The sequence below is a fragment of the Orbicella faveolata genome, unplaced genomic scaffold (genome assembly GCF_042242905.1).
Source record: "Orbicella faveolata isolate gen_17 unplaced genomic scaffold, um_ofav_v1 contig_3, whole genome shotgun sequence".
Lineage (NCBI taxonomy): Eukaryota > Metazoa > Cnidaria > Anthozoa > Scleractinia > Merulinidae > Orbicella > Orbicella faveolata.
In genome coordinates, this window is record NW_028301558.1 from 9,435,001 (window position 1) to 9,446,766 (window position 11,766).

General features: G+C 39.0%; 2 protein-coding genes across 4 annotated transcripts in view; one reads left to right on the forward strand and one right to left on the reverse strand.

The window, feature by feature from the left end:
- LOC110069503 (uncharacterized) overlaps positions 1-11,766 on the reverse strand; it is a 66,672-nt gene that overhangs the window by 29,245 nt on the left and 25,661 nt on the right. Inside the window, exons 1-2 of one of the 3 annotated variants that reach the window (XM_089298010.1) lie at positions 405-468; positions 198-321 (exon numbers count right to left, since the gene is read on the reverse strand). The exons of 1 other annotated variant lie outside the window; for it this stretch is intronic. In XM_089298010.1, coding sequence (XP_089154136.1) covers positions 198-258 — 61 coding nt within the window. In that variant the 5' untranslated portion in view covers positions 259-321; positions 405-468. Of the gene's footprint in view, positions 1-197; positions 322-404; positions 469-7,750; positions 8,950-10,631; positions 10,702-11,766 lie in introns of those variants that run through there. One more of the 3 variants, XM_089298009.1, reaches the window with a different exon arrangement.
- Positions 2,848-5,334, forward strand: LOC149106289 (uncharacterized). The gene is made up of 2 exons (XM_089298014.1): positions 2,848-3,415; positions 3,582-5,334. The coding sequence occupies exons 1-2, from the start codon at positions 2,979-2,981 to the stop codon at positions 3,691-3,693; spliced, it is 549 nt and encodes a 182-aa protein (XP_089154140.1). The 5' UTR covers positions 2,848-2,978; the 3' UTR covers positions 3,694-5,334.

Below are 11,766 nucleotides of genomic sequence, written 5' to 3' on the forward strand. Positions count from 1 at the left end.
CTCGCGTTTTGTCTTGTTTAAGTGTGGCATTGACCGGCTGTCTACACTATCACTATGAATATTCAACTAGCAAAGAAGAATTCACTTTTCCACGCTGCTTTTTCACTGAAGGCTTCTTTTAATTACTCGACAGTGCTTATCATTACCGAAAGACGGCCGAAACAAAATAGATAGATAGCAAAACGTTTCTGACTTACCATACGAGAAGAACAATCCCTGAAGGATCATCAATGTCGCGATGAGATAAAATGTTGCCATGTCGCCAGTCGCTGCAAACGTGGTCGTTTTCAAGATACCCTCCAAAAAATTTCACTCCAGACTCTGCTGACGAGAAAGTAATCAGAAAATGGAATTTTAGATTGCTTGTGAGATTTAGTGGAGGAGGAAATAAAAAAAAAACTTACGGGTTGCACTCAGGAACACATGCGAAAGCGAAGTGAGGGCAAAGGATGATTTATTGACCTTTCAATTTTTTCAATCACGCCCTTGTAACCATAGCGATCGCCACTAAACACCGTTACATCCCTTAGGCTAGTCTTTGTTTTTTTTATCGTATCACGTAGCTAAATATCTGAGCTTGATTACTCCTGCACAAAGTCCTAAGAATTATTTCCACAAAGTTGAAAATACCAGACTACCTAAGATGTAATGTGAAGACATAACTAAAAGAACTTTTTGAGAACTTTGATACATACTATCCTAGTGAAAAATTGCAATTTGCAGGCTATCAGATCATGCAGATAATTTGATCTGTTTTATGCCTTGAACGCCGTAGCTTGAGAATTGTGAAAAAAATGAATTCTTCAAAAACGGTCTGCCTCTGATAAATTAAAATTGGATGGTTTGTTTGTGCCGATCTTTAGAAATAAAGCACATTTTGAATCACTCATCAATATGAGAAACTTCCGATATTGAACGTTTTTTGAATCTACGGCCGGAGAGCCGTAGATTCTATGTCATCGAGCGTGTCCGTTAACCAAAAATGTGTAGCAAAATAATATTCGTACTTAATCAAACTTCGGATGTGCGAAGATCGCTTCCCGATTAATGCCCGAATGACCAACTGTACGATTGAGAGAAACAAAATATGTGAAGATTAGATACGATTGATTTTTCGGTAGACTTTCGGCTAGTCAAACCTGTCAATGTTCGTAAGAGGGAGTTGGTTGTCAAAACGGAGACAAAAAAAAATGCGAATTTACTAGCAGAAGCACAGCGTTACGGAGCATTATCAATGACTACGATCTCTAACCGCTGACCGGACGTGTGGCATTGCAGACTCGTTTTCCCACGCTCTTCGAAGTGACGCGAATTGGTGAGTAGACAGAATGTTCTATTTTTTTCTGATATAACCAGGTACAGCTATCAGCGAATGTTCCAAAACATTGTTCTCGAATGATCTTGCATGATTTTGAGTGGTTTTCTGAAAGGTTTTGATCGGAAATACGATTGTTACGTGCCTTCAAAGCAGCTATCGAGCAAATAAAGTGCACATTTTCAAATTGATGTTTATATTTCATGTTTTCATAGAACCCGGAACTCAACGTAATGTTTGTTTTATTAGAAATATTTGTTTCAGCTACAGGCAGGATCGATTCTAAACCGCTCTAGATCTGCTGACAAAAAGCTATCTGAACCAGGTCGATACAAAGATCGTTCACATAAATTCTTCATACGGAAATTCTGGATTCTTTCAATATTAAACACCGACAGATCAGGAAGGTTTGCTTTACATATATAAACAAGAGTAAGTTCCGTGTCGTCTGTTCACCATCGTTTAAACTTAACTGGATAATATTTCTATACTATCTCAAAGGGATGTCATTGGTTTTATGAAAAGCTTTTATGAAGCTAGAGATATTGACGTCGCCGTCCTATACGAAAAATAGGGAGCTTACGAATCGACGACTTTCGGACGAAGGCGCCGTTGGGTCACCTTACAGTCTTGCGTCGTCGTCCTGTAGAAATTTGAATTTACGATTCGCAGTAAAGACGACGACGTTTATGCGCGACCAGCAAATTTTTTTTGTCTCAGGAGCTCGAGAAAAAAAATACTCAAGACAGACCAACAAAATGTGCTAGCATGGCAGAAAAGAAAGCGCAGCTGTACGTCGAGAAAAATTTGGGTTCTAAAAGATTAGGCTGGCTATAAGACCACTCAAAACAACAGAGGAAAAATCGCCTAGCTCTGTAGTTGAGCTATCTTGTCCTTGTTTCTAACTGTCGACACGAATGCTAAAACTTTTTAGTCCTTTCAAATTAATTGTACACCAGAAAATGTCTTATATTTCAGTGAAGCGTGATTAAAATGAAAGATTTTTCATACAGCAATTTGCTTTTCATTCACACCGTGTCGTGCTTTGACCGCTTTCAGTGTTGGTTGAACTCATAGCGTTCGCCATGGCACTGTAGAAGGTCGTTTCTTGAACGAAAACAGGCAAATAAAATTAAAATCAAACATCAAGGACATGCCCCTAATGTGATACTTAAATTATCTGGCAAAAATACCCGAAGTATCGGGGGAAAACTTTGAAAACTAACCTCACGGCCTCCTGTTTCCAAGACGCCGGCAAATCGCTCTCACCAACGTCGTCGACTTTGGCGTGAAGCTGGAAGTGCTCAGAAACGCATGCGCAGTGAGCATGTCACGCAATCTAAGGGCGGCGTCGTGCAAAAGTCGTCGATTCGTAAGCTCCCTATTATAGACTACGAGTAGTCCCTCTTTCGCTTAGTCCGTCGTGCGTGACGCGAAAGAAAACCGCGAGAAAAAAATGGCCGCGCGAAATCCTGGGGGCGAGAAGAACGGCCGCGCGAGATCCTGCGGGTGAGAAGAACGCGAAAGGAGGGACTACCGCCTAAGCCCAAGAGTTTGAATTATGCGTTGCTCTCACAACGCAAAAGTATGATTGGCTAATGCCGGAGCGTTGATAACCAGATGTCAACGGGTCGTCAACATTCGAGATGCATCAATAATTACGATGGGTGACGTTTTACAGGACTGTTTATCTCGATTTCCGAAAATAGATTCATTGAAACCAGAGCAAATCGAAGCTTTGGAATCGCTTCTCGCAGGCGATGATGTCCTCGCGATTCTGCCAACAGGCTTCGGAAAGAGCTTGATATATCGAGTGTTTTGTTTGGCAAAGCATTCCTCAAACTCGAATGCGAGCGTTCTTGTGATTTCGCCGCTCAATAGCATAGTCGGGGAGCTGACAAAGCGTGGCCTTCCTGCCGTTCATTTGGAGGAGAACGATCCACAATGCATGGCAGATATTTCCCAACGAAAGTTCCGCTTCATTTTTTGTTCTGCCGAGCGATGCCTGTCAAAAGAATTCCAAGATTTGTTGAAATCTGAGCACGAAGGACCCGAAATCGAAATGATAGTTGTCGATGAATCTCACACGGTCGAATCATGGTAAGATTTAAAAAATAGATATACTTACATTTATAAAGATTGAGCTTATATATTCTCGGTGATGTATTGAGAGCGTGTGTTGATCGATGTATTTGTGCGATTTGTAGTAAAGCTTATGTACTCGCTTCTTGTTTACCTCTTTTATGATTTTTTCTTTGTCTGTCAGGGGCACTGATCAAACGAAAAGAAACAAACGGATGCCTGCCTTCCGAAAAGATTATGGTAATTTGGCAACACTTCGATCACTTTGCAAACAAATATATTTTTTACGATGTTAGCCGTTGCGGCATCTGGTGTTGAACGAAAGGAGTATGTGTCATCACCAGTTGGAATAACAACTTTCACTGCCGGTTTCTCGACTTCCTGCGCGGACATGAGTTCAGAAATTTCTTGCCGGATCGCATTTGCAAAACTATGAGAAATGGATCGTCTGGCCGTTGATGCTTTCCATGGCTCTAATTCAAGTTTTGAAATTCCATCCTCCTTCGGTGAGTCGGTCCTGCCAATTTTTCCAGAATTCGCTGAATGAGGCGAACCGGACATTCGCTTAAAACGTTCCGCTGCAATAGGAGAACAAGTCATGGCAATGGGATGCTCTTCCGGGGCAAGAAATCCACTCTACAGATACCTCATAAGTTCTGAAGCGTTCCGAATTTTAGTGGCACATTTGGCGCACACTCTGTTAGATTCAGCCACATTTTTCTCACAAGAAAAACCAAGTTCTGTGACCAGATCAGCCAGACGACATTTTTCTACTCCCGTTCGTTTGGAGGGCTCAAATAAATTCTCCGTCGAAACTCTGCGTTTAAAATCACCGTAAAAGCTTTTAAAGTTGCATCTACAAACGCGGCAAAAATCGTTACACGATTGTTCCTTCGTTGGTCTTCCTTTCACAGCTTTTTTGGAGGTTTCCCGATCGCTTGAGAAAGACATCCTTCACGACATGTTTTGGCATCGCTACTTGACATTTGAGCGATTATTTTCCTAGACATCTCTCGGGGTTGTCGACGACAGCCGATAATGACAGGACGTCAAGATAAGGAATTCGATTGAATACGCTTAATTAGATTGGAAATTTCACATCAAAAAATCACTCGGCCGTGAAAGGGCAAACTCTTGGGCTTAGGCGGTAGTCCCTCCTTTCGCGTTCTTCCCACCCGCAGGATCTCGCGCGGCCGCTCTCTTCGCCCCCAGGATTTCGCGCGGCCATTTTTTTCTCGCGGTTTTCTTTCGCGTCACGCACGACGGACTAAGCGAAAGAGGGACTACTCGTAGTCTACGAAAATTACATAACTTAAAGCATTCTGTCTTTAGCGACACGGCACGGCACGGCACGGGTAATTGTGTTTGTCGGTCGATCGCATCTTTTGTTCGGGTTCTAGCATCGTTAAATCAGTATGTTTGCCACAAATTTTGGGTGGTCCATCTAGGGTAGTCCATGGGTAGTCCATTCAAGTAGTCCATCGACCAGGTCCATCGGGGGAGTCCATGGACTAGGGGTCAGCGAAATGTACCAACCCCTTTCGAAGGATGACGCAGTCAGAGCACAACGCAGTCAATTCCACTGACCGCTACGTGAGAGTTCCTCTTAAGGAGATATGACTCTCTTAATTAAGTGCAAACAAAAAGCTTTAGTTGACGAAATCATGGCCATGGAAAACACATCCACAGAAGCTATGCTTGGTCATTATGTAACTAGTATTTTTTTCTGCAAATACTCGGAGTGAAAGCCAATCTTTCCAGTGTTTACACTTAGGCAAGGTACATGTAAGAGTAAATCTTTAATCTTTAATCAGTATACTTATTAGTTGCTCCATGTAGGAAAAGAGACAGAGAACCATCTAGATTACCACGTGAAGTTTTAAAATCAGTTAAACACAGAAAAGTAAGAGGCAGAATTAAATATTTCTTGAAGAAAAGTGTTCCCGTTTCATCTGTTTTATTCACTGTGGCTACCAGTTGTGAACTATGGATTGTCAAGCTTGCTCATGAAGAAGAGTCTGTTTTTACTCGCTTTTTTTAAGCAGAATTTGAACAAGAAAGATGTTGGTCTTCTGGTAGGGATTATAAATGTCATGCAGAATTTTTGTCCGCGTTCAGTTTGATAATAAGAACTACCTCTTGTCAGAAAAGAAGCTTTTGTTATCTGGAGACATTGAATTAAACCCAGGTCCTACGGCCGTGGATTCATGTGCTCATCGAGCACCTATTTTCTATATTTGTATACATGTACCACTCGAACAAATCAATCTCCTCTGAAGCCAAAAAGCAAAACAAAACAAAACAAAATTTAACGCACGAAACTTCCACAATTCAGGTCATAATTAGCCATTATATGGGGCAGCGATATATCCAGAAAGCAAATGAGCCAATGGTGGCCAGCCAGCCATGAATTCTTTTCGTCTTCCTTTTGAATCTGATAATGACTAGCACGCACTAACTCACTTGCTTCACGATCAGTACAAACTGCCTCACAAACTTATTGGCACACGGACACTTATTCTGAAATCAAAATTTGAGAAATGCCAGATAATTGAAGATATAATAGTACTCCTTCGTGATCAAGTTTTATTGATCAACATCAGACTTCATGGATTTTAAAATAAAAGGTTATTATAGATATCATGGTAGGATGCGAAGGCAGACCGGCGTCATGATTTCTGGATTACAGCCGGAAATACGTCTGCGTTCGCAGGCCAACGCCACACATGATATGAATAGGTTTGTAAATACACAGCGGAATTCTAGATTAGGAAATTTGAAAATTATGGTTCAACCTAACATTAGTCTGTCACTATTCTCGACTTCTGCTCAAGACATAGGATAGAAATTTCGTTCCCATGGCAAATGGCAACTCATTCCTTTGTTCAACTTGTTTCCAAAATGTTAGTGATAATTAAACCAGGTCAAGAACTTGACCTTACAGCTTTATATGCCTGCCAGATCGTGCAGATGAGGCATATCATTGGAAAAATATAAAAATGGAACGGATTATGGAACACGTAAATGGCCAGAAATTCCTTTAACATTTGAAACCCAGTATGTTACCAAGTGAACAAAATTGTTACGCTAATATTGTGAAACCCATCTAGAAGAGTCTTCCTCAACATAATTTCAAACAAACATTTCTGATACAAATTGGTTGGGATACCTTTTTTCGTCATATCTGATCTAAATTAGGTTGAGTTTATGACGTTATTACCTCTTAAATTTGATATATTTGTAAAACTTGAATATCCTCGGGACGTTGGGATGTATTTATAGACAATAAACAGCATTTTTCTTCTCGTTTATACTGCTTGTTGGCTTAGGTAGGACAGATGAGAATTTCGTCGTAAAAGCGCTCGGATTTTCCGAAAACTTCCCCTGGAAATGTCCCCACTATTTGACCCGTTTCGAAAGTTCAGGATTTTTTGGTTGAGTGGAAAGCGCCCTAGGTCTATTATTTGAATGAAATTGTCACGACGTCGAGAAACAATCAAGTATATCGTACTTTAAGTAATTAATCTTTTAGATATAGTATATACCGGAGCAAAGTGGAATTCACAGAATTCGGTTCTGGCTAAATATATATATATATATATATGTATGTATGTATGTATTTAACAAATAAAGAAGCCTAAGCCGTGTATTATACTGTGATAAAACACGACGAGCATTTGAGAACACGAGGTAAATGTAGAAAACACGAGCCGCAGGCTAATGTTCTCAAATGTCCGGAGTGTTTTATCACAGTGTAATACACGGCTTAGGCTTCTTCATTTCCTTTATTACATAGAAGTAATGTGGCGAAAAACAATAAAACACGCTTTTTCTATGTTTTATACTCTGATAAAACATAGGTTTTTGACCAATCAGAGCGCGCGCAGGGTCCCGTCTATATAAGCCAAAAGTGACATGGGTCAGTTCTTCAATCCCCGACCGCCATTATATCATTCACTTCGTGTGCTTTTTGCTAGGTCACATCAAAAGTTATAAGATTCAGTAGTTTTGAGGTAGAATGCAAATTCCAATCTTCTGTCCTCAGATATTACTCCGAACGCGTGAAGATTATGACGCAAAACGGCAAAAAAACAAAAACAAAACAAAACAAAACAAAAAAACAAAGCAAAAATAATACAAACAATTTTCGAGGTGCGTCATGCGTGACAACCCATTCCCACGTACAGCTTGATCTAGGCTACATGGAGGCTGTTGAAAGGCAGTTCTTAGCGCGGCTACAGCTTTCATTTGCAACCAGCAATTATGATGCAAAACAACCTTCAACGCAGTATACCAGGTTTATGTCAAGACACATATATATTTTTTTTATGAGGACGTAATTGCATTCATGTATTCACTTGTACACACTCTTTTATTAAATGGATATCTGAGCTTTTAATGTTTTACAAAATGTTCAGTGGACGATACATGTAGGCTAATGCAATATCCGAGTACAAATTTACCTGTTTACATCGAGTACTGAAATGAGATACGTTCTCTAAGTAAGTGTGGAACAATTAATGATATTTCTTCATCCTGATGGAGAAACTAAAATAGCGAACAGCTATGTGAAAAAGCAAAAAGAAACGTCAGATAAACAACTTAAGCCTACATCAAGTATCAGCGGAAAATTGTCCAAAAAATCTATACACTGTAACGTACCAAAAAATCTTTTATGGGCTGAGTAATATTTGACATAAGAAAATAATAAAAACAACTAATTTTCTTTATACTAGCGTAGGCTTAACCCTTTTATGCGTCAACGTTTCTTGAAATAATTTCGTCGCAGGCTTGAGTGGGAAACTCTTACATTACAAAACGTGGCAGTGTCCCAGTTGACGGTCAGCAAAACTACCGAGTTTCTCACAAGATTTTGTCAGGTGTTAGTTCATCATCTTGTAAACTGACAAAATCCGTTCGCCTTCATTACTCATCCCTCATGTCCCCATCTTGCTTCAGGAATGAATTTGAAATGCATAGATTTGAACATTTATGGATACTTAGATATAAAATTAACTGCTCTATTCTACATTTAAATCTCACACACCAAGTTTTGTTTACTCAGATATAAACTTAACTGAACTAATCTACATTTTAATCTGACACACTTTTGGTTACTTAGATATAAAATTGCCTGCTCTAATTTACATTTTAATCAACTTTTAATAACAAGTTAATACTTCTAGTGTGCTAACTAGAGATAACATGCGCTACTTGCCGTGCAGAATACATGACTGTACACTCTAAAGCGGTTAGTATTTTGACTTTAGTTGAAGATCAATCAACCGGCAATCCCCGGTGTGCTTTGACTAAAAGACGATGTTTGAAAGATATATAACTTGCTAACGTTCTTCACTCTATCACCCTTACTAATATCTCCCCTTTTCGAAATGAATCCAGAATTAAGGAGTGTTGCCCAAAACCTGGTACACCTTTGGCTACTGTTCTTGTAAGACGTATTCGTTCCACCTGATCAATCTTGTGTTTCAACTGTTCTTTTGCAAGGCTATAGTTTGTTTCCATACTTGGTCCTTTAAAAGCGGAATATCGTTCTGTGGAGCAAATGATGAGGACAAAAATCGTTAATTGTGAAATGTTAAATTGTTAAAACGAATTAACGTTGTGATACTCGCCGATTCGTACAAATGCTTCCAAACGCCAGGCAAATTTGCATTCAAGGAGGCAAAATAAAAAGACATAATTAATGCAATTATTCTGTGATAAACCAAACAAACATGAGTTATAAGAAGCATTTTCAGTTAAAAGACCTGGTTCTTTCTAAGTTTTTTCGTAGTAAAAAAGGTAACAAGCGAGAAAGATAACCTTTAAATATATATCTTATTTCTTGCTGTCACTCTAAAATTTAAGTCCATTTCGTTGCTCTATTATTTACTTCACTTGGCTTGAGTCGTCATGCAGAAATAATCATAGTCAATAGAGGGGAATGGTTATGAAACTCGACTTAATACGATAGTTGTTTACTCCGTACTGAGGAACTAGCCAATAGAAACGTTTTGGTTACGTAAATAGCTAACGACTACAACTTGTAACATATATGTAATTAACTGGCAACCTGGCATTTTTAACTATTTCAGGTTATTTCATGTTTTCAGTTACCCTAATTTAATTTAATTTAATTATTATAGTACTATGTAATTTAATTTATGGAAAGGAAGGGATAAATAAAGATGTTGTTGTTGATGTTGATGTAACTTGATGTAATTCAAATGGTTGGCCATTCGTTTCAAAATTACGACAGGGTATACGCGGGTTTTTCTGCCGCGTATACTTCTTTATATACGTTACGTATGGGCTTTAAGCTCATATATACGACCATTTAGATCGCGTATATACGCACTTTTAAAGGGCCACATATTTGCGTAAATTCAAGCGCGGGGATATGCGAAATAAATACCCAAATATACGCGTCCTACAAGAACCCATATATACGCGTGCTGAAATGCGCGAAAATGCGGGTCTCGTAAAGTACGTTGTATATGCCAGCACGAAATGTGCCTTTTAAGAGAATGGCTGTTCGTGTATGATAGCAATGAAAATTACTTTAACTAGAAATCGTCAATATGGCGGCAGTGATGAAATGCCTTGTCTTGGTCTATCTGCTATTTAATGTTTGTTATTGCAGCTCCCTCAGTCAAACAATAGATTGTGCGCGGAACTGGACCTCAATTCAACATAAATCTTGGCATCTTTGTTTGCCCTTTTGATGTTTCCCGGGTTTCATAACCATTTCCTTCGAAAAACCATGAAATAATGAAACTCAAGTTGTCAGATCTAAAAGATCCTTATTATTATGATGACACTAATATAAATTGCAATATTGACAGGGTGTTAATGACAGACAAAAATTACGCTATGTAGTATCCTGATTGGCTAATTTTAAAGTTTCTCGCGCCTAGTTTATTGGGTTGGCTCGACCTGAGATTTAGATAACTGACAACAACGGAAGTTTAAAATGTGTGTAGGGCACTTTTTTTAAGTTGAAATAATAAAACGAGTGTTGCGTTTGTTTCATGATTTTTCTTCTAATTGCTGGTATATATTTTGATTTCTTTTTTCGGAAACTTTTTAAAATATTTTTTGTAGAATACGTACTGAAGAAATTGGTGAAATTATGGTTATATTCGTATTTCAATACCTCCCTGTTCGACTCTGAGTTTAGCTCAAAGATATTCATAGAGAAAAAGTTTCAGTCGTTAGTATTAGTGTTACTTACTTGATGAACGCTGCGATCGCCAGCAGAGTAACTAAAGCATAGCTTGGTGAGTTGTGGATACCTCCAGATCCTTAATATAAAAATAAAAACTAATTTGTTATCCCGATTTTGTCAGACGAACCATTTTCGAACAATGGTAAAGGAAACCGTACAATTGGCTGTTAAGTTGGCAGGTTTCACACTTCAGACTTTGTGTTTAACTGGTAAGCCCAACCGGCAACAAAAAAATAAAATAAAGTTATAATAAAAAAGCCTATAAAGTCATACCAGACGATTGAATATCGGTCAGACTGTAAAACGCAGACTGCGGACTGCAGGCTGCAGACTGCAGACTGCACACCAGGGTTGAAACGTAGACTGAGGATAAAATTCAGACTGCAGACTGTATAACTTTTAAATGAATCGTGTAACCATTTCCATAATTGACAGCTAACCGTAAACAGGCTAACCGGAGCGCTGTTTAGGTAATATTCAGTCTAGTGTGAGCGGTTTCCAGGCCAACCTGAGTGATATTCAGTCTAACCTGAGTGATATTCAGTCTAACCTGAGTGATATTCAGTCTAACCTGAGTGATATTCAGTCTAACCTGAGTGATATTCAGTCTAACCTGAGTGATATTCAGTCTAGCCTGAGTGATATTTAGTCTAACCAGAGTGAAATTCAGTCTAACCTGAGTGGTATTCAGTCTAACCTGAGTGATATTTAGTCTAACCTGAGTGATATTTAGTCCAACCAGAGTGATAGTCAGTCTAACCTGAGTGATATTCAGTCTAACCTGAGTGATATTCAGTCTAACCTGAGTGATATTCAGTCTAACCTGAGTGATATTCAGTCTAACCTGAGTGATATTCAGTCTAACCTGAGTGATATTCAGTCTAACCTGAGTGATATTTAGTCTAACCAGAGTGATATTTAGTCTAGCCTGAGTGATATTCAGTCTAACCTGAGTGATATTCAGTCTAACCTGAGTGATATTCAGTCTAACCTGAGTGATATTCAGTCTAACCTGAGTGATATTCAGTCTAACCTGAGTGATATTCAGTCTAAGCTGAGTGATATTCAGTCTAAGCTGGGTGATATTCAGTCTAACCTGAGTGATGCTCAGTCTAGCGTGAGCAGTTTTCAGGCTAACCAG

What these genes read in the sequence shown, in the direction of transcription:
- LOC149106289 (XM_089298014.1), top strand. Translation starts at nt 2,979, where the DNA reads ATGGGTGACGTTTTACAGGACTGTTTATCTCGATTTCCGAAAATAGAT. An exon ending in TCTCACACGGTCGAATCATG is followed by an intron (nt 3,416 to 3,581) that starts GTAAGATTTAAA and finishes TTTGTCTGTCAG; the next exon opens with GGGCACTGATCAAACGAAAA.